The 20,394-nt window shown below is 38.2% G+C and overlaps 1 protein-coding gene and 2 long non-coding RNA genes across 6 annotated transcripts in view; 2 read left to right on the top strand and 1 right to left on the bottom strand.

The window, feature by feature from the left end:
* The window catches only part of LOC137032933 (uncharacterized), an 11,935-nt gene extending 9,605 nt beyond the window's left edge, over positions 1-2,330 (top strand). Inside the window, exons 3-6 of the long non-coding RNA XR_010896764.1 lie at positions 1,255-1,452; positions 1,594-1,697; positions 1,793-1,887; positions 2,220-2,330. This is a non-coding gene — a long non-coding RNA (uncharacterized lncRNA). The remainder of the gene's footprint in view (positions 1-1,254; positions 1,453-1,593; positions 1,698-1,792; positions 1,888-2,219) is intronic.
* LOC137032930 (sodium/potassium-transporting ATPase subunit alpha-1-like) lies at positions 838-20,394 on the bottom strand. 4 transcript variants are annotated; one of them, XM_067404958.1, is made up of 23 exons: positions 19,892-20,394; positions 18,146-18,186; positions 6,451-6,564; positions 6,165-6,224; positions 5,695-5,898; positions 5,313-5,426; positions 5,092-5,226; positions 4,900-5,017; positions 4,528-4,796; positions 4,105-4,413; positions 3,844-3,978; positions 3,573-3,765; positions 3,218-3,393; positions 2,966-3,102; positions 2,710-2,860; positions 2,450-2,618; positions 2,217-2,371; positions 2,016-2,139; positions 1,777-1,922; positions 1,543-1,673; positions 1,310-1,411; positions 1,091-1,182; positions 838-988 (listed from the first exon to the last, which is right to left on the bottom strand). In XM_067404958.1, exons 2-23 carry the CDS (start codon positions 18,167-18,169, stop codon positions 960-962), a joined length of 3,087 nt encoding a protein of 1,028 aa, XP_067261059.1. In that variant the 5' UTR covers positions 18,170-18,186; positions 19,892-20,394; the 3' UTR covers positions 838-959. The 4 variants fall into 4 exon arrangements, with proteins under 4 accessions (XP_067261059.1, XP_067261061.1, XP_067261058.1 ...); XM_067404960.1 differs by lacking the exons at positions 18,146-18,186; positions 19,892-20,394 and adding an exon at positions 6,912-6,979; XM_067404957.1 differs by lacking the exon at positions 838-988 and having other exon boundaries at positions 1,011-1,182.
* On the top strand, positions 3,298-4,026 carry LOC137032934 (uncharacterized). Its single transcript, XR_010896765.1, has 3 exons — positions 3,298-3,479; positions 3,549-3,723; positions 3,909-4,026. It is a non-coding gene; the product is annotated as an uncharacterized lncRNA (long non-coding RNA).

Genomic DNA, 20,394 nt, shown 5'->3' with positions numbered 1-20,394 from the left:
CATTTTAGGACTTCCTGTTCCAACGCCGTAAAGTCTATGGGTTTTTGCTAAATCGCCTGAAATAAGGTCTGTGGTTAACAAAGCCTTTAAATACTTTCACGTTTTGATCTATAACATAAAACACACCAGTTATAACCCACTTGTGATTTTTTAAACTTTTAGCCTACTGTGTCTTAAAAACGGCGGTTGCTAACAAGCTGCTAAAAGGGACTACTTCCTTTGGTGGGGACTTTAGACGTCATCATGACAAACAGGACATTTGGACAGCATTTCTCATGAAAAAGTGGATAAGTATTCATAACAGCACAGATCATAATCAGCGAGCATGTTTTTGAATAAAGTTTGAGGAAGCTTGACGTTGATCCGCGACCATGGTGTGCTGTAGTCCGTTACTGTTAGCTTTTTATATCTGACCACTTTATTTAGGCTTTAAAATCTATAAATGTTGTGTTAACTTGTAAAGATTATCTTGATAGAAAAACGTGTAAGTGTCATAACCCTTTGTTAAACACAGAGCTTATTTTCTGCGATTTTCGAAAAATGTCTATGAGAAAAATGCATAAGCTTTCAACCGAGGGAACCCGTGCGCCGCTAACTTCTGGGTTGGCCTACAAAAACACGTCATCCCTGGGGCACTCTATAGGATTATGGATTTATTTACTTAATTGCTTTTTATTTCATCTCATCATTCTTGCAAATCAACTGATCAATATATATATTGTATTATACATATATATTGATCAGTTGATCTGTAAGAATTTTTTAAATATTTGATTTGCACTAACATCTTTTGAGCATGATCACTATTTTTATCACTCTTTTCAGTTTAATAAAAAACACACACACACAAATTCAGCTCCATATTATTTGACATTTATTGGCTGAAATTGACCAGATTCTGTATCACTTTGAGCACATCCAAAAATGTCTCCTAACATGAGTTTGAACGTCGTCTTGTTTCAGTAGTATGTTTCTTGTTCCACCCAGCCTGAAACACAATAGCACAGATATTAATATTCATTCTCAATTTCCAAAGTAATGAAATACAACAAACTTTATTGAGGATAATGAAGTCTGCAAACATCTGTACCTCCTGGATTCCGCCGTAGGATGTATTTTCTAATTTCATCATAGATGAAGATGAGCAGTGAATATGGGAAGGCAGTGAACCACCACAATGGTCTAAATTGAAAGGATAACAAGTGTTTTTTGTTAATTTTACTGTTGTTTTCAATGTCATTTATATGCTTTCAGCTAAACATATGAAAAGGTCTGAACATGAAGATCCCCATTACAAAAGCCCACTTACCTTAAAGGATACATTCTGACAGCAACGTCCATGCCTGGGCAGTAGGACAAGAAAGCTGCCATGGCACCTTCCTCAAAAAAAGCAAAGATGAGGACTTTGTTTCTAGGAAAGAAAAAGGAACAAATTATGATAAGGCTTCAGAGGTGAGCAGCCTTGAGCTGGAACTGAGCAAACAATCCACCAATATTTTATGGCTTCTTTGAAGCTTGTTTGCATCTCTTTTGTTTACATACTTCATTCCTTGCTGTACAATGGAATTTCTTCTGGTCTTTACAATGATCAAGTCACCCCACTGTACAACCACAATACTAATGAAGAATGCTGTGTGGCATGTGGACTCTATAATCTTTCTGGCCTCGTAGGTCTGAAGAAGACACACAAGAACAAAGTAATGTTTATAACTATATATTATAAGGTTGATTTTCAAATGTTTTGGTTTCAAATTTATCTAGATCTTTGATGCTTACCCATTGTTGTCCATAGCTATCCTCCAGGTCAGTGATAGATCTGTCTTCCCAGCCAACTCGAAGTCCTGGCAGATAACTGGGCCAGAATCCATTCTCACCCATAACCACAATGTAGGTAAAGAACCCTGCAGCTGCTTGGATCATACCTAAAAGGGAAAAGAATGAATTGAATGCATTACCCATATTACAGATTTTTTAAATCAATTTAATGTTCAAAACATCCTCAAGAATGCTCTTACCAATTTGACCATATGCCATACTGATTAGCCTCACGTTCACCAGCCTATCTGTTTGAGCATTTCTGGGTTGTCTCTTCATGATGTCGTTTTCTGCATTTTCATATGCCAATGAGATTGCTGGAATCTGTGACAACAATTAAAACTAATTAAAAATTGATTGCATAGTTTAAAGTTCTCTACAGTAATAGTACTGTTTCTTACCAGGTCAGTGCCCAGGTCAATGCAGAGAATGGTGACGGTGCCCAAAGGTAGAGGAATACCGACAAGGACAAACAAGAGGAAGGGTGACATCTCAGGGATCTTACTAGTCAACGTGTAGGCAATGGACTTCTTCAAGTTGTCAAAGATCAGACGTCCTAAAGTTGAAGACACATTTGAGAAATAAGTCTCTTTATAATTCCTCAGTCAATTAAGTTCCCAAAAACATGTCATACCTTCTTCTACTCCAGTGACAATTGAGGCAAAGTTGTCGTCCAGAAGAATCATGTCAGCAGCTTGTTTGGATACATCAGATCCAGCAATACCCATAGCTACACCAATGTCAGCCTTCTTCAGAGCAGGAGAATCATTGACACCATCACCGGTTACGGCTACAATGGCACCCTGATGGGAGAAAAAATGCATTTCAATGCTTCCTGTTAGGTGAAATCATCTAGTGTCAACTAGGATTGGGTAGATAACTCTCTGACAGTACCTGTCGCTGACAACCTTCCACAATGATCAGCTTTTGTTGTGGAGAAGTTCTGGCGAACACAATTTCTGTGTGATATTTCAGGATATCATCCAGGTCACTCTCACTCATATTCTTCAGTTCTCCTCCATGGACCACACAGGCCTTAGCATCTCTAGAGACACACTTTGTATTAGCAGACATCTAGAGCAATTCTAGTGATGTTCACCATATATATTTTAATCTGAAAACATTGCTTTGTTTTAGGTGATTGGATTACCTTGGATTAACTTCTCCAACTGGGATATTCAAACGAGCAGCAATGTCTTCCACAGTCTCATTGCCTTCAGAGATGATACCAACACCCTTTGCAATAGCTTTAGCTGTAATTGGATGGTCACCAGTAACCATGATAACCTGTATTGGAAGGGTCATTCATTTAAATTGCTTTGAATAAAAATCTTAGCTGTAATTGAATGGTCACCAGTAATTATTGTTTGAATAAGTATATTTAAGCATTAGATCTTAACACCTTGATTCCAGCACTCCGACATTTGGCCACAGCATCTGGTACAGCAGCACGAGGAGGATCAATCATGGACATGAGGCCAACAAAACACAGGTTCTCAGTTGGGAAGTTCACGTCTTCAGAATCAAATGCAAAACCTTCAGGAAACTGGTCATCAGGGAGGGAAAAGTGGCAGAAACCTGTGAAAGAAAACAGAATTATTCAAACATGCTGTAATTTACCATTCAGTGTATTGAAGAAAAAAAAAACAGCATATGCTGGTTAGGTATGTTTTGAAGCTGTTTTTTTCAACGTTGCATATTCTTCTGAAGTCATAATTTTTGTGTTTTCACAGGTAAATTTCATAAGGTTGCTTTACCCAGCACTCTTTCTCCAAGACCTCCGAGTTCTACATAAGCGTTTTGGAAGGAATCTTTCATTTCATCATCCAAAGGCTGCTCTTTTCCTTGAATCAAAATGGAGGAGCATCGATCCAAGATCCTCTCAGGCGCTCCCTTCATCACCATCAGGTGCTTAGACTCTGAGGGATTGGGATTCTTATGGATTGAGAGCTAGAAAAAGAAGATTAGGTGCTGTTAGGGTGACCAGTCAAACCTGCAAATCTCTAAAGAATACATCAACAAAAATACCTGATATTTGTTGGTGGAGTTGAAAGGGATTTCAGCAATCTTTGTGTACTTCTCTCTCATTTCAGTGACTGAACCACAGCACAGCTCAATACACTTCAGCAGGGCAGACTCTGAGGCATCACCAGCTGTTTCTCGCTGCAAAAGATTGATTTGAACAAAGTTTTCACTCACAATAACAGTTATATTGCCTATTGGAATTGTAAACATTGCAAGCCTTGAATATCTTCATATAGATATTAAGATAACTAGAAGGAAGCACACCTTAAGGATTGGGAGATGGCTCTGTTCAGCACGGAAGACGGCACGGTTGCACAAGCCAGCGACACGTGCAAGAGCAGACCAAGTAGCAGAGCTCCTGTCAAATGAGGCTCCACTCTGGTTCTCTGTGGTGTCTGCTTCATGAATCTGGTTGTCAAACCACATGTGAGCGACGGTCATTCGGTTCTGGGTCAAAGTTCCAGTCTTGTCAGAGCAGATGGTGGTGGTCGAGCCAAGAGTCTCCACGGCTTCCAGATTCTTCACCAGGCAGTTCTTCTTTGCCATACGCTTGGCGGTCAGAGTTAGACACACCTACATGAGTAAACAAATTTCAAGTAATAATTTTTGGCACAGACACACCCACCTAAAAGTAGATACAGTTGACAAAACAACAAGTAGAATAACAAAACAATCACTTTGACTTACAGTTACAGTGGCAGGAAGACCTTCAGGTACATTAGCAACAATGATTCCAATCAGGAAAACAACTGCTTCCAACCACCCATATCCAAGCATCAGGGAGAGGATTAGGAAGGACATGCCCAGGAAGACAGCTACACCAGAGATGATGTGGATGAAATGCTCAATCTCTCTAGCAATTGGTGTTTTTCCACCGTCCAGGCTGGAGGCAAGTGATGCTATACGACCCATGACGGTATGGTCACCGGTGTTGATGACAATCCCTTTGGCAGTACCTAGGGTTTCATTATGTTCAAGCAATTTAGATGCTCAGTTTGTCCAAAGCTATTGTAAAATGCATCCAATGTATCCAACATACAACAGAAACTTTTCATGTACCTTCGACACAGTTAGTAGAGAAAAACGCAATGTTTCTTGTCTCCAGAGGGTTTTCATGAGAGAAGTCAGGAGTGCGACCCTGGGGTTCAGATTCTCCAGTGAGGGAAGAGTTATCCACCTGGAAAGGTAGAAGGGAAGTTTCATAAAAAGGCACTGATGGGATATATATCGCAGAAATGCTTTAGGTCTTACCTTGCATCCTTGTGAAGAGATGATGCGTAGATCAGCTGGGATTCGGTCTCCACCTTTGACCTCCACAAGATCGCCTACAACGACCTCATCAGCACTGATGATCTTTTTCTCTCCATCACGCACAACCAGGGCTTGCTACATTAACCAGAACAGAACAATGAGAATACCATAGGAAAGCTACATTTGAGCATGCAATGCTTTGTAAGACACCATATCTGTACCTGTGGAACAAGATTCCTAAATGATTCCATGATCTTAGAGCTCTTGGATTCTTGATAGTACGAGAACCATCCATTGACTATAACAACAAAGGCAAGTACAAGTCCCAGGTACAGCTGAAAAAAACACACAATTAGGTTTTTAGAAAGTGTAATCTACAGTGAACTGACATTGAATTACTTGTATGTATTTTTATAAACATTTATGTAGGTGAAACAGTAGAGCATGCCAACGCCAAGGTCATTGGTTCACATCCCAGAGAATGCATGGGAAAATCAATCTTGAAAGCAATATAAGTCACTTTGGATACAAGCATCTACTAAATGCATAAATGCAAATGCATATAAATTAAACTACATAATTAAGACAAAACATTTCCCATACATTGTCATTTGCCGGTTCTTCAGAAGATGCAGCCTGGATTCCATATGCCGTGAAACAAAGAAATGCACCAAACCACAGCAGTGTTTGGAAGCCACCAAAGAGCTGTGTGCAGAACTTGACCCATTCTGGAGTCGTAGGAGGTGGGGTCAGGGCATTCGGTCCATCACGCTGTAAGATCTCCCTTGCACGAGAAGATGACAATCCCTGCCATAGGGTATGAACATTGAGTAATTAAACATATACAGAAAAAAAAAAACACAGTTTCAACTTAGAAATAAAGGCTACTTGAAATTTTTAAACACCTACATTGATTTCTATGCACTTCGAGGCTACTATTATTATTTTTCATTATTTATCATTCTAATAAAAAGGTGGCAAAATGTATAATTGTATACAGAGAATTTAGAGTGACACAAAATGTTTTTAAGTAATATATCACATTTTCAAAAGTCTCATAAACCTCTGCTCACCTTGTTCAAGTCAGTGCCGTATTTGCGTGAAAGTTCATCCAATGTCAGCTTGTGGTCATCCTGCAGAAGAGCAAAAAAGCTTGCATCTTAGTTCTCCACAGAAAATGTATAAAACCAATTTATGGACAGCATTCATGCAGAAAATAGTGAAATAATGTACTTTTGTGATTATCGCTGAGAAAGTATTCTTGGTGGTTATAGTTTCAGATCAGCATCTAGCGTGACACACACACACACACATATATATATATATATTATGTGAATTTGTATAATATAAATTTCTCACCAGTTCCACTTCTTTCTTCAGTTCGTTCACATCCCTCTTCTTTCTTTTGACTTTTTTGGCCTTTTTGATGTCATCCTCAGAAGTTGCTGTCAATTTGTAGTCATCGTTCCCCGTCTACAAAACATGAAAACACCTTACCTGATCAAAGCAGACTCTACACAACACCTGGAACATCATCAGAATAAAATGATCAAGCAAACTGAGTGATGAAACCACCAGAATCACTGCTGAAAGGACCAGCATACACCAGCATGAATTTCCATGCTGGCTTATGCTGGTTTGGCGCTGATCTGCGACGCTGATCAACCAGCATGGTCTTTCTGGTGAAGCTTGTTGACCAGGGAAGCTTCGCTAGTTAAGCTAATTAAGCTTCCCGCATGGGACCAGCTCACCAGCATCCAAAACATAACATGTGCTGGTTGTTTCAGAAGATATAATCAAGATAACCATAGTCCACTCACGCCAAGCCCCATTGTCCTAATTTATTTCAACCCAAAATCTGGTGCTTTGGATTCCAGAAGCCTTTCTGGAGACACAAGTACCTGTGTGACCAAGCCAAGTTCACAAAATTTATATTCTGCCAACTCACCTGTGTTTTGGGGAGGAGATCTGGGAAGTTTTGGGAGGGGTTTAGTGCCTGTCATCCTTAACCTTTTATTTTAACCTTTCATTTATTTAACCTTCATTCCTGGAGGTAAGTCATTTTGGTGACACCCATGAGAAGGACTGGTCGATGATTTTATATATATATATATATATATATATATATATATATATATATATATATATATATATATATATGAAATAAGTCTCTTATCAAGCCTGCATTTATTTGATCATTTTGAAATATTATTACAATTTAAAATAATGGTTTTCTATTTTAATATACTTTAAAATATAATTTATTTCTGTGATGGAAAGCTGAATTTTCAGCATCATCTTCAGTGTCACATGATCCTTCAGAAATCATTCTAATATGCTGACGTGATACTTTTTTCAGGATTCACTGATGAATAAAAAGTTAAAAAGAACAGCATTTATTAAAAATATAAATCTTTTCTAACTATGTAAGTCTTTACTATCACTTTTTATCAATTTAACACATCCTTGCTGAATAAAAGTATTAATTTCTTCTTTTGAACGGTAGTGTATATTGTTACAAAAGATTTCTATTAAATAATTTCTGTTCTTTTTTAACTTTTTATTCATCAAAGAATCCTGAAAAAGTATCATGGGTTATAAAAAAATATTAAGCAGCACAACTGTTTCCAACAGAGATAATAAATCATCATATTAGAATGATTTCTGAAGGATCATGTGACACTGAAGAATGGAGTAATGATGCTGAAAATTGAGCTTTGATCACAGAAATAAATTAAACTTTAAAGGATATTAAAACAGAAAACCATTATTTTAAATTGTAATAATATTTCACAATATTACAGTTTTTTCAAATAAATCAAATAAATGCAGGCTTGATGAGCAGAAGAGATTAAAGAGATGTTTCAAAAACATCAAAAATAGTAAGTTTCCAAATGCATTTTAAGTATTTTAATATTATCAGGATTATCACAAAAGTTTCTCAAGCAAAGTTAGAATGAAACTTTCCACTGCTTTTGTGAAAAAGTCTGTACATGTTCACCTATAGTACTTCCTAGTAAACAATCTAGCGTTCGTGCGTCGGCAGTAAGACAGGAAAGCTGCCAGATCAGTTCCACAATCAGACCAAGGTTTCTATGAAATAAAAAAGATAATATGATGATAACTTTCATTTTCTTCACTGTGGCCTTCAGGCCCGTTATAGGTGGAATGAGCTGGAACTGAACAAACAATCCACTCTGATAAATATCAGTCCATTTTTATGGCTCCTTTGAAGCCGAAACATTTGTTTATATACTTCACTCCTTGCTGTAGGATAAAATTGTTCGTATTTCAGATGATCAAGGCAGCACTCAATCAATATACACATAGAAGCAATAGATCAAGTCTGTTTTATCATCTTTTGTGTATTTCTTTTTTGTAGTTCCCTGTTAAACAGACCAGCATTGCTGATCACCAGCATATTCTGAATGCAGGTGCGCTGATTCCTTAACCAGGTTAACCGGCAAAGAACATACTGTGACCAACATTACCAGAACAGCATGGCTATCCTGGTCCAGAACTAGACCACCATAAATCACTTAGAACCTGCATGGAAATTCATGCTGGTGTATGCTGAAAGATTTTCAAAGATTGAAAATTCAAAGCATAATTGCTCCACCAGTTTTATGACTTTTGTCCCAGTGTTTGTAGAATCAATGTTTGTAGAATCAAATTGATTCTATATGTGGGAAGAATCATTGTGAATGTGAATTTGGATTGACTTTGTCTGTGTTTTGTAAACCGCTTGCTGTGTGTTGCCAGTCAACAGAGCTTATTGGTCCATGTCCTTCACAATGCCTCAAAAGTTTAGCTCGCATTTAAACCAATACATTTAAAAAGTGTTGTTGGAACAGTGTTTTATATGGAAGTTTGTTTCTGCCACATAATCAGACACATAATTACTAGAGGCAACAATAATAATCAAAATATGAACATTTATTAATAAGCAATTTAATAAATGTTTATTGTTTAATTATTATTCATTAAACATTAATAAATGTTCGTCTCCAACATACTTTGTGTTAATTTTAAGCAAGCAATACAGTCATTTTTAACAATAACCCAATTGGGGGATTAAAACAACCCAATCACCAAGTTAAAACAACCCATCTGATGGGTTAAAACAACCCAAATGCCGGGATAAAACAACCCAATCGCGGGGGTTAAAACAACCCAATCGGCAGGTTAAAACAACCCATCCGCTGGGTTAAACATCCCAATCCCCGGGTTCAAACAACCCATTAGCTGGGTTAAAACAACCCAATCGCGGGGGTTAAAACAACCCAATCCCTGGGTTAAAACAACCCAATCCCCGGGTTAAAACAACCCATCCGCTGGGTTAAACATCCCAATCCCCGGGTTAAAACAACCCAATCGCCGGGTTCAAACAACCCAATCGGCAGGTTAAAACAACCCAATCCCCGGGTTAAAACAACCCATTCGCTGGGTTAAAACAACCCATCCACAGGGTTAAAACAACCCAATCCCGGGTTAAAACAACCCAATCGCCGGGTTAAAACAACCCATCCGTTGGGTTAAAGCAACCCAATCGCTAGGTTAAAACAACCCATCCGCTGGGTTAAAACAACCCAATCGCCAGGTTAAAACAACCCATCCGCTGGGTTAAAACAACCTAACCCCAGGTTAAAACAACCCAATCGCCGGGTTAAACAACCCAATCGGCAGGTTAAAACAACCCATCCGCTGGGTTAAAACAACCCAATCGCCAGGTTAAAACAACCCATCCGCTGGGTTAAAACAACCCAACCCCGGTTTAAAAAAACCCGATCGCCGGGTTAAACAACCCAAACGGCAGGTTAAAAAACAACCCATCCGCTGGGTTAAACAACCCAATCCCCGGGTTAAAACCACCTATCCACTGGGTTAAAACAACCCAATCGGAAAGTTAAAGCCACTCATCTGCTGGGTTTGACCTTTTTCAAGCCAACTTGGGTTGTTTTTAACCCAGCATTTTTTAGAGTGAAGATTAATTTTTGCAAATGTCTGAAACGGCATATATTGATTATAGCCAGAAGCAGGTGAAATAAGAAAATCTAACTGGACATAAACATGTCTTTCTTTTCTTTTTTAAAACTGTTTTTGCATATATATTTCTTTTTTACTAATTATATTTTAGCATCATCAGATGTAATATTAAAAGTTGATATGAATATTCCACATACTGTATAGTGCACAAAAGGCAACCTAGATAAAAGTAATAAATCATTTCACAATTTGACTTGAACAAAGAAAAAATATCACATATGGTCAAATGGAGAGTTGCAATTTTATAACGAACTTTATAGCGCACAGTAACAGCTGAATGCTGGTTAAAAGCTGCTCTTATCATAAATATTTTTATTATTTTGTATGTTTATCAGGAGTCCACTTATGTTAGTTATGTTTGCAGCTCAATAAATGCTCTTTTTAGACTGAGCAGGAAGTTCTGAGAGTTACAGTATGTTTACACTGTACATGAAAGTCTCATATTGAAATATCAAGAATATGAGTTCAATTTACTCTTAACCTTTGACCCGCTCTGCCTAAAACCGGTGAGTCAAAGCTCAATGCATGTTCTGTCCTTATGCTCATATTTGCTGCCATATACTGATATTTTGTGTTTGTTTGTTTTTTTGTTTCTAATTAAAGTCACTTATTAACTTCATATCATGAAACGGAGGTTTAGAGCAGCCGCCTGACCTGTTTGAAGAAAGCAGTGGAGCCTCTGAGAGGCAGTGTTACGCTGAAGAAGGCGTTCGTGATTCAACAGAACAAGCTCTCTTATAATACTCAGAATTCTGGTGAATAATACAGAGTTTGTTCTTGGCATTGTAAAGAATATGTACACTAGACACTGGCCTCTCCTTTTCCTCTCAAAATGTAACAGCAATGCATTTTATGATGAACAAATCAAACTAACAAATAGCTAATAAAAGACTGAGAGAGACAGAGAGATTTAATAGATTAAAATAATGTCATGCAACACTCTTTTAATAGCCCACTTTAGACATTCTACTGACCATAAGTTACTTTGCAACTAACGTTACATGTCAACTTATTCTACTAACCCTAACAGTCTAATAATACTCTAATGTAGTTGCAAAGTTATTTATAGTTAGTAGAAGTGGACCTTTTAATTGTTAAGTGATTTTAATATAACTTAAATGCCTCACGATTGAGATCCATTCACTCATCCCTTATTCTCCGTGGCAAATTTCTTAAATATATATGCAATACGAGTAAATATATGCAGATATTTTAATTTAAAGACCTTATTTTGTTTATTTATTTTAAATTGGTGCTTGGTGAATGTGAAAGAGAACAAAAACAGGTCTTACTAATATCTGGAACAATCCCAATCCTGTAAAAATCCAATAAATTCACCACATCAACATTTTGAAAAATAAAAGGCTGTTGTCACTGTTGTTATGACAACACAAAACCTCAAAAGAGCCTGTTTGGAAAACAGTTATGAAATCTAATAGTAAAGGGTTAAATTACTTCTTCATAGTGACCTTGTATGAAGTGAGAAAAAAAGTGAGGCAAATGTTTGATTCAGTGACACCAATATATATTTCAAATATATGCTGTAAACAACACAGCTTAAGAAGAAAATATATTTATTCAAAAAATGCTAAAATAAATTGCAAAATGTACTTGAGGGAGCAAGAAAATCAAATCTTATAATTCATTTTTGGTGAATGCACACATTGTGGACAATATAAATATTTTTAGATTTCAAAAAAAGTTATTAAAATATATATTTAAAAATATTTGCAACATATTTTAAGACATTTATTGTACATTTCTAAATATATGAAGAAATATATGATTTTTTTACTTTTTGCCAGAGGGGGTTTACTACTGTAAGACTGACAGGTTTTAAAGCTGCTTGTGTGTTTTTACGTTCTTATGTCTCGTGTGTTTACAGATGCTATGGAACAAGCAGAGATCACATGTCCAAAACAATCATGCTGACACCACCCTTCCTAATCCATACTTTGTTTGATTTGTCTCTGAAAATCTCGTAAGATTTCTCAGAATTTCTAAAACGCTGACAAATGTCCTGAGAAAAGTTCAAGCCTGACGTTCACCATCATTTGCTGTCATAACATACTATCTGTACAAATAAAAGTGTCAAGAAGTCCTACAAAAAAACAACATGAATGGACATGGTGACATTAATCAGTCTTTGAGAGTTAAAACAACCCAATCCCCGGGTTAAAACAACCCATCCGCTGGGTTAAAACAACCCAATCTGCAGGTTAAAACAACCCAATCGCTGGGTTAAAACAACCCAATCCCCGGGTTAAAACAACCCATCCGCTGGGTTAAAACAACCCAATCTGCAGGTTAAAACAACCCAATCGCTGGGTTAAAACAACCCAATCGCCGGGTTAAAACAACCCATCCGTTGGGTTAAACAACCCAACCCCCGGGTTAAAACCACCTATCCACTGGGTTAAAAACAACCCAATCCCTGGGTTAAAACAACCCAATCGCGGGTTAAAAATCACTCAGTCGCTGGTAAAAACAACCCAATCGCAGGTTAAAACCACCCATCCACTGGGTTAAAACAACCCAATCCCTGGGTTAAAAACACCCATTCGCTGGGTTAAAACAACCCAATCGCGGGTTAAAAATCACTCAGTCGCTGGTAAAAAACAACCCAATCGCAGGTTAAGACAACCCATCTGCTGGGTTAAAACAACCCAATCCACGGGTTAAAACCACCCATCCGCTGGGTTAAAACAACCCAATCGCGGGTTAAAAATCAACCCAATCGCGGGTTAAAAATCACTCAGTCGCTGGTAAAAACAACCCAATCGCAGGTTAAAACAACCCATCTGCTGGGTTAAAACAACCCAATCCACGGGTTAAAACCACCCATCCGCTGGGTTAAAACAACCCAATCGCGGGTTAAAAATCACTCAGTCGCTGGTAAAAAACAACCCAATCGCAGGTTAAAACAACCCATCTGCTGGGTTAAAACAACCCAATCCACGGGTTAAAACCACCTATCCGCTGGGTTAAAACAACCCAATCGCGGGTTAAAAATCACTCAGTCGCTGGTAAAAACAACCCAATCGCAGGTTAAAACCACCCATCCACTGGGTTAAAACAGCCCAATCCCTGGGTTAAAAACACCCATTCGCTGGGTTAAAACAACCCAATCGCGGGTTAAAAATCACTCAGTCGCTGGTAAAAACAACCCAATCGCAGGTTAAAACAACCCATCTGCTGGGTTAAAACAACCCAATCCACGGGTTAAAACCACCCATCCGCTGGGTTAAAACAACCCAATCGCGGGTTAAAAATCACTCAGTCGCTGGTAAAAAACAACCCAATCGCAGGTTAAAACAACCCATCTGCTGGGTTAAAACAACCCAATCCACGGGTTAAAACCACCTATCCGCTGGGTTAAAACAACCCAATCGCGGGTTAAAAATCACTCAGTCGCTGGTAAAAACAACCCAATCGCAGGTTAAAACCACCCATCCACTGGGTTAAAACAACCCAATCCCTGGGTTAAAAACACCCATTCGCTGGGTTAAAACAACCCAATCGCGGGTTAAAAATCACTCAGTCGCTGGTAAAACAACCCAATCGCAGGTTAAAACCACCCATCCACTGGGTTAAAACAACCCAATCCCTGGGTTAAAAACACCCATTCGCTGGGTTAAAACAACCCAATCGCGGGTTAAAAATCACTCAGTTGCTGGTAAAAACAACCCAATCGCAGGTTAAAACAACCCATCTGCTGGGTTAAAACAACCCAATCCATGGGTTAAAACCACCCATCCGCTGGGTTAAAACAACCCAATCGCGGGTTAAAAATCACTCAGTCGCTGGTAAAAACAACCCAATCGCAGGTTAAAACCACCCATCCACTGGGTTAAAACAACCCAATCCCTGGGTTAAAAACACCCATTCGCTGGGTTAAAACAACCCAATCGCGGGTTAAAAATCACTCAGTCGCTGGTAAAAACAACTCAATCGCAGGTTAAAACAACCCATCTGCTGGGTTAAAACAACCCAATCCGCGGGTTAAAAATCACTCAGTCGCTGGTAAAAACAACCCAATCGCAGGTTAAAACCACCCATCCACTGGGTTAAAACAACCCAATCCCTGGGTTAAAAACACCCATTCGCTGGGTTAAAACAACCCAATCGCGGGTTAAAAATCACTCAGTCGCTGGTAAAAACAACCCAATCGCAGGTTAAAACAACCCATCTGCTGGGTTAAAACAACCCAATCCACGGGTTAAAACCACCCATCCGCTGGGTTAAAACAACCCAATTGCGGGTTAAAAATCACTCAGTCGCTGGTAAAAACAACCCAATCGCAGGTTAAAACCACCCATCCACTGGGTTAAAACAACCCAATCCCTGGGTTAAAAACACCCATCCGCTGGGTTAAAACAACCCAATCGCGGGTTAAAAATCACTCAGTCGCTGGTAAAAACAACCCAATCGCAGGTTAAAACAACCCATCTGCTGGGTTAAAACAACCCAATCCACGGGTTAAAACCACCCATCCGCTGGGTTAAAACAACCCAAAACAACCCAATCGGAAAGTTAAAGCCACTCAATTGCTGGGTTTGACCTTGGACATGGTGACATTAATCAGTCTTTGAGAGTCAAAGGACAAATTTACTTTACTTTAATTTTACTTAAAGCCTTTATTTATAATCAATTATACAGGTATTTATACTATACGTTTTAATGCATTATATCTTTTCATGAATACAATATTTGCAGATTCCTTGTTCCTGCTTTCTAAAGGCATAACATTAATATTATAATGTATTTTGCATCTCCACCACAGTACAGAGACTGCTCTTGTTAAAATCTCTGAATCTAGTTTATTAACCATACTTGTCCTCCTCGACCTTTGACACCATCTCACATTAGATAGTCATTGACAGGTTAGCTTCTATTGGGATCACTGGCACCTCGTCCTGATTTATATCTCTCTGGCTGCACTCAGTTTGTCTGACTTAAACATTTTCGATCAAGATCATCTACAGTTACTGCTGGTGTTCCTCAGGGTTCTGTTTTGGGCCCGCTTCTATTCGTTATCTACTTACTCCCTCTTGGTCACATTTTCAGGAAATATGGTATTTACTTTCACTGCTACTCCGATGACACCCAGCTCTACCTGTCTTCCAAACCCTCTGGCTCTTTTCCTCCACCATCTGTTTAGCTGAAATTTAAGACCTGCTTTCAGCTAACTTTTTAAATCTCAATAGAAATAAAACTGAGGTCCTATTTGTAGGCACAAGATCTACTCTGACCAAATTGGACTGTTTTTCTATGGATAATGATCAGTATTTATACCCCTTCAGGCACTCTAAGATCTTCACTCTCACCCTCTCGTGTCATCACGTATACGCTTAACTACCATGGGAGATAAAACCTTTAGCCATGCGGCCCCTGACCAATGGGGCTCTCTCACGTCTTCAGACCTAGCTTTTTACCCAGCCTTTTTTTAAATGTCCTGCTTTTATCAGCCTGTACTGTATTCTACTGTATCTATGAGACATATGTGCTGTGAAGTTGTTGTATTCTGTGATGCTAATGGGATTTGTTTATTGTTATTCATCTATTTATCTATTTTTTAGATTACCAGGCATAGTTAAAGCTGCAAGCAGTGAAGAAAGGGCCCTCGCACCCGGGGCCACCGCCACCCGGTGGCTTTAGGAAAACAATGAATAGTGGGTGACATGCATGTAAGCGAGTAAATACAGGAGAAATATGGCAACGTCATTTTGACGTGCCACACTTCCTGCTGCCAAAAGGTGGCGCTTTGACTATAACTGAATATTGCCATGAAGATGTCTTCAGGCCAGGACTATTATCAATCATGTGAAGACTTGCGGTCTTGGCTATTTGAGAGCATGTGTACGCGACAGTAAGTAAGTGCACACTAAACCTACACTATCTTGAATACTGCTTTAGAGTGGTATACGAGGCTAAGCGTATCCCATCATGCATTATGTTCGGGAACTAGCGTGCCCTGAAATCGCGAGGAAAACATTCGACTGTAAGTTAAATTAATTATATATTACATATAATTTGGTAGTAAAATATAAAGTGTTGCACATTTTATTGATGCAAAGATGAGTAGGCTGTGTGTATTTTGCAGTTGCAAATGATGTACAAAAAAAGTGACTTTTTATCACTTAAAGAAGCACCACAATTTTAATATTCTTTCCTCTGTTAGTTACATGACCACTGAACAGACATTTAGAAATATATTTTAAAATGCAAAATATTAAAAATAACGTCTGCATTTTTGCAAGACTATAAATCTTCACACACTTGCGGTTTTCACGCCCACTTGAACACTTACAGGAAAATACAGGAAAGACGTCATGTAAATAGACAAGTGGTAAAGTGCAAAGACCACAAGTGGGGGTATTTGGAAAGGGCATCTGTATGCCTGAGTTACTACAACTTCCTGTTTCATGGTGTCATTCACATACTTTAGCACTTAGCCAAGTGTTGCATGATTTAATGTGTTTCTAGCACATTTGGTACTTCGTGGCATGATGAAATGTGTTTCAGGCAGTGAATTACAGTGTAAAGCATGCCATTTTCTGTTGCCAGCAGGTGGCGCTATGACTAACTGAATATTGGCATATAGATGTCTTTAGGCCAGGACTCTTATCACAAGTTTGGGGCAGATCCTTCACCGAAACCCATATCAGACGTAAATTTTCACCACTTCTGATGTGTGTGCACAGTTTCATGAGTTTTCGAGCATGTTTAGGCCCTCAAAAATGCAATTCATTTCAGAGAAGAAGAAGAATTGACTGAGCAATTACAATAGGTTCCTCACAGCATCGGTGCTCGGGCTCTAATTAATACTATACTATAAAACAAGACTCATTTTACTATATTTAAATTACTTAATTTGTAAAAATAATTGTTTAATAAATAATAATAATAAAAAAAAAATCCAAAACGCATATAAAAATAAGCCACACATGGATATCCAGCATGTTTTTCTTTACAATAGTCTTCTATACACACACATGAAAAAATTAGAAAAATAGATTTTTTAAATTTGATAATAGAATCTATTCATTACAAATTATATTATCAGCATAAAAAGCACAACTGAAAGCACATTTGACCAAAACCTGATGGAAGAAAATGTGACTGTCTGTAGAAAGAGTCACATGATCAATTACTTGCATTGATTAATCACCTAGAAATGTGAATGATTACTATTTTAATTCATTTTACGTCATGTTTTAATCCTGAATTTGATCCTAAACACAGTTCAGGGTGACCGGTGTGGAGGTGAGAGCAGATTTTCGATGACTAATTTGGTTGACAGGTACAAAGAGCAAAACAACTAGATGATCCAAGTCTGACCGGTTTTGTTCAGGATACAGAACTTTGTCAAAGGTCAGACATTTCCACTTAAAAAAAAAAAAAAAAAGACTTAAAAGTGAATCTACACCCACAGTAGTCGGAAAACACTAACATGAAAAAACCCAGAACATGCATTATGAAGATTGTCATCCACATGATTCAGAAACAATGAAATGTTGTGGCAATACTATGAAAAATTTCAAATCAGCTGTTGATGCAATATATAAAACTAAATACTCAGTATTTCTTCCCAGACTTTGCAGCAGCAAACTGAATGTTTTATCATTTCAAAAACTATTGGTTTTACCATAAATATTCTGCAAGTTGAGAATTGGCCTCTAGAGAAACACAAGAATCTTTCATCTCACCGTCTTAAACTCTGTATGATGTGATGATGAACAGGACTGCACACTTTAACATTAGTGCTGCAACCATCAAGAACACATTTAGGATTGATGCTAATTGTGTGGTGCAATGTTTCAACTATCCACTGGGTGGCGTGTTGATCACGTTTTTTCATTTTCTTGTAATCTCATCTTGACAAAACTGGTTTTCTTATTATCTAGAACTTTTGCATTTGAAAAAAAATGTACATGCATAATGCAGTTTATATTACAGGACTTAAAGGATCTGCTGCTAACATCTTGGTCCAGATACCACAGCACACCTTCAGGGGTCTAGAGGAGTCCATGCCTCGACGGATCAGGGCTGTTTTGGCAGCAAAAGGGGAACAAACATAATATTAGGAAGGTGCTCATCCTGATCGGTGTAAATTGCATGTACGAAATGCATAAAATTATTGCAAGTACTATATAATTACATACATTATTAGTTCTTATCTATTTATATTACAATATATATAATTATATTGCAGGCTGTGCGTAAACAACAATCCGCATCTGCTTTCTTTGGGTTTGAACTCACGAAAGGCAAACAAACTAGCCAGGAACGCATTAATGTAGAGCGCAATATTCAGCAGAACTGAAGCCAAATGCATTCATAAAGCATGCGATTAATATCTGGCAGAAGCTCGAGAGGTGAAGGAGAGGCATTTCAGTTCATTTGGAGATATTAATGCACCAAACGCTGGTTTGCCAAATGCTATAAAACACAAAGATGAAGAAGCCAAAAGCCTAATGGATTGGTTGCACTTCATCCTGGCGGAAAAACACTGGGAGATTGTCAAGCTGTTTGTGTGTGCAGGCCCGGATTAAGAACACATTGGGCCCTGGGGCTATAGCAACACTAAGGGCCCCCTTTCATATGATTGCCATGCCACAGTGTCTTGTACCACAAGAATTTTTTTTTTAATTATTATTATTTTTATATTTTTTAAAAATTCCTTTTATCAAATCATTTTATATAAGCACACTAAATATTCCATGCTATTAACATATTTTAAAAAATATTTAACATATAAAATATTTAACATATTTTAAAATTATATTGCATATATTGCTGACACAATAATTCTTTCCTCTGATTAACACAAAATAAACTATTTTGAAGAATGTGGGTAACCAAACCGTTGATGGTCCCCAGTGATTTCCACATTATATTTTTTTTTTTCCTACTATGGAAATGAATGGGGACCAGCAACTGTTTGGTTACCCACATTCTTTAAAATATTTTCTTTTGTGTTCAACAGAAGAAAGAAACTCATTCAGGTTTAAAACAACTTGAAAGTGAGTATGTGATGACAGGATTTTAATTTTTGGGGTGAACTATCCCTTTAAGCACAAGGGTCCGCATGCTATTAGGATGCTGTCACTTTAAGACCTGCACGCGTCCGATTTTCTCAACTCACTTCAGACATAACCAACTGTGTTTATGTAAACCTTTTGTGTATTTGACAGTATTATAGCGCAATCAGACGCGAAAGATGAAGTCCAGTAGTCAGGTGCTGTTTGACAGGCTTAAGTGTGTGTGCACGCTTCGGGTGTATGGGGTTGGGGTCAGAAAAAGCGCATCTCAGAACAGCACACGAATGACAGGTTTAACTGGCTTTTAAAGCACATGCAAATAAAGAACTTGTGATTGCGAATAAGTGCAGTGTCCCGTGAGTAACTCTACCGCTGTGTTAACGTGTGATGTGAATGTGTCGAGGTCGAGATGTACGGATGCGGCACCAGAACTGCAACTGATAAAATGTACTTCAAAGGCAGAAAGTGGAGACAAGTCACACGACATTGGTGTTCGTCAAAAAAACAGTAGGAAAGTTAATTCGGGATTTTTACACGGGTGATGATGATGAGAGAAAAACACTGACATTCTGAATTCAAACGGCAATAAAATCAACCGACTCGTCCCTGTAAATGTTGAAAACACCTTACGTTTTAATGAGAAACAATTACCATCCGAATAGGGCTTAACTCGTAATAAAAATAATAACTTGATGCAGCTGCTATCTCACCTTTTTCAACGTGTAAAGCACGCAGATCGGCGACGGTGTCGGGTGAAGATAATTGTGAGCTGCCGCTGCACGCGGGGTCTTCCACTGGCTCGGATGTTTTATGTGAACCGAAGCAGTTAGTTTTGTAATTTTTGCTGTAAGATTAGCATCCCTTTTCTCCCTTTCAAGCTTATTTTTCATTTTTTGCGCAACACTATCACTTTTTTTAATCATTTTGAACACCAGCGAGGCTGAACAAGCAATAAAGGCCAATTTTCTAGTCTACATGCGATGCGATAGCATAATGCAAAGAGGCGTTTCCCGGTGTCATGTCGCGAATTGTAAAGTGATTTTGATTGGACAGTGATTTATCAGTCAGGCACATTTTCCAATCATTTTTTCTTGTTATTTATTAGACACAAATCAACCACCTTTGACTTGTCAATCTCATTTCCTCCAGCCAATCACGGGCCCCCTCTACCCGCGGGCCCTGGGGCTTCAGCCCCACCTAGCCCTTATGTTAA

This window comes from Chanodichthys erythropterus, chromosome 12, assembly GCF_024489055.1.
Source record: "Chanodichthys erythropterus isolate Z2021 chromosome 12, ASM2448905v1, whole genome shotgun sequence".
In the NCBI taxonomy this organism is placed as follows: domain Eukaryota; kingdom Metazoa; phylum Chordata; class Actinopteri; order Cypriniformes; family Xenocyprididae; genus Chanodichthys; species Chanodichthys erythropterus.
The sequence above is the reverse complement of the archived record's forward strand: the minus strand, read 5'-3'. Positions and strand labels throughout refer to the sequence as shown.

Excerpts from the sequence above, each read along its gene's own strand:
- LOC137032930 (XM_067404957.1), bottom strand. The coding sequence starts at position 18,169 with ATGGACTCCTCTAGACCCCTGAAG. Across the intron at positions 5,899-6,164 it reads ACGGCACTGACTTGAACAAG|GGATTGTCATCTTCTCGTGC; the intron begins GTGAGCAGAGGT and ends ACCCTATGGCAG. Across the intron at positions 4,414-4,527 it reads GTCTTCCTGCCACTGTAACT|GTGTGTCTAACTCTGACCGC; the intron begins GTAAGTCAAAGT and ends TTACTCATGTAG.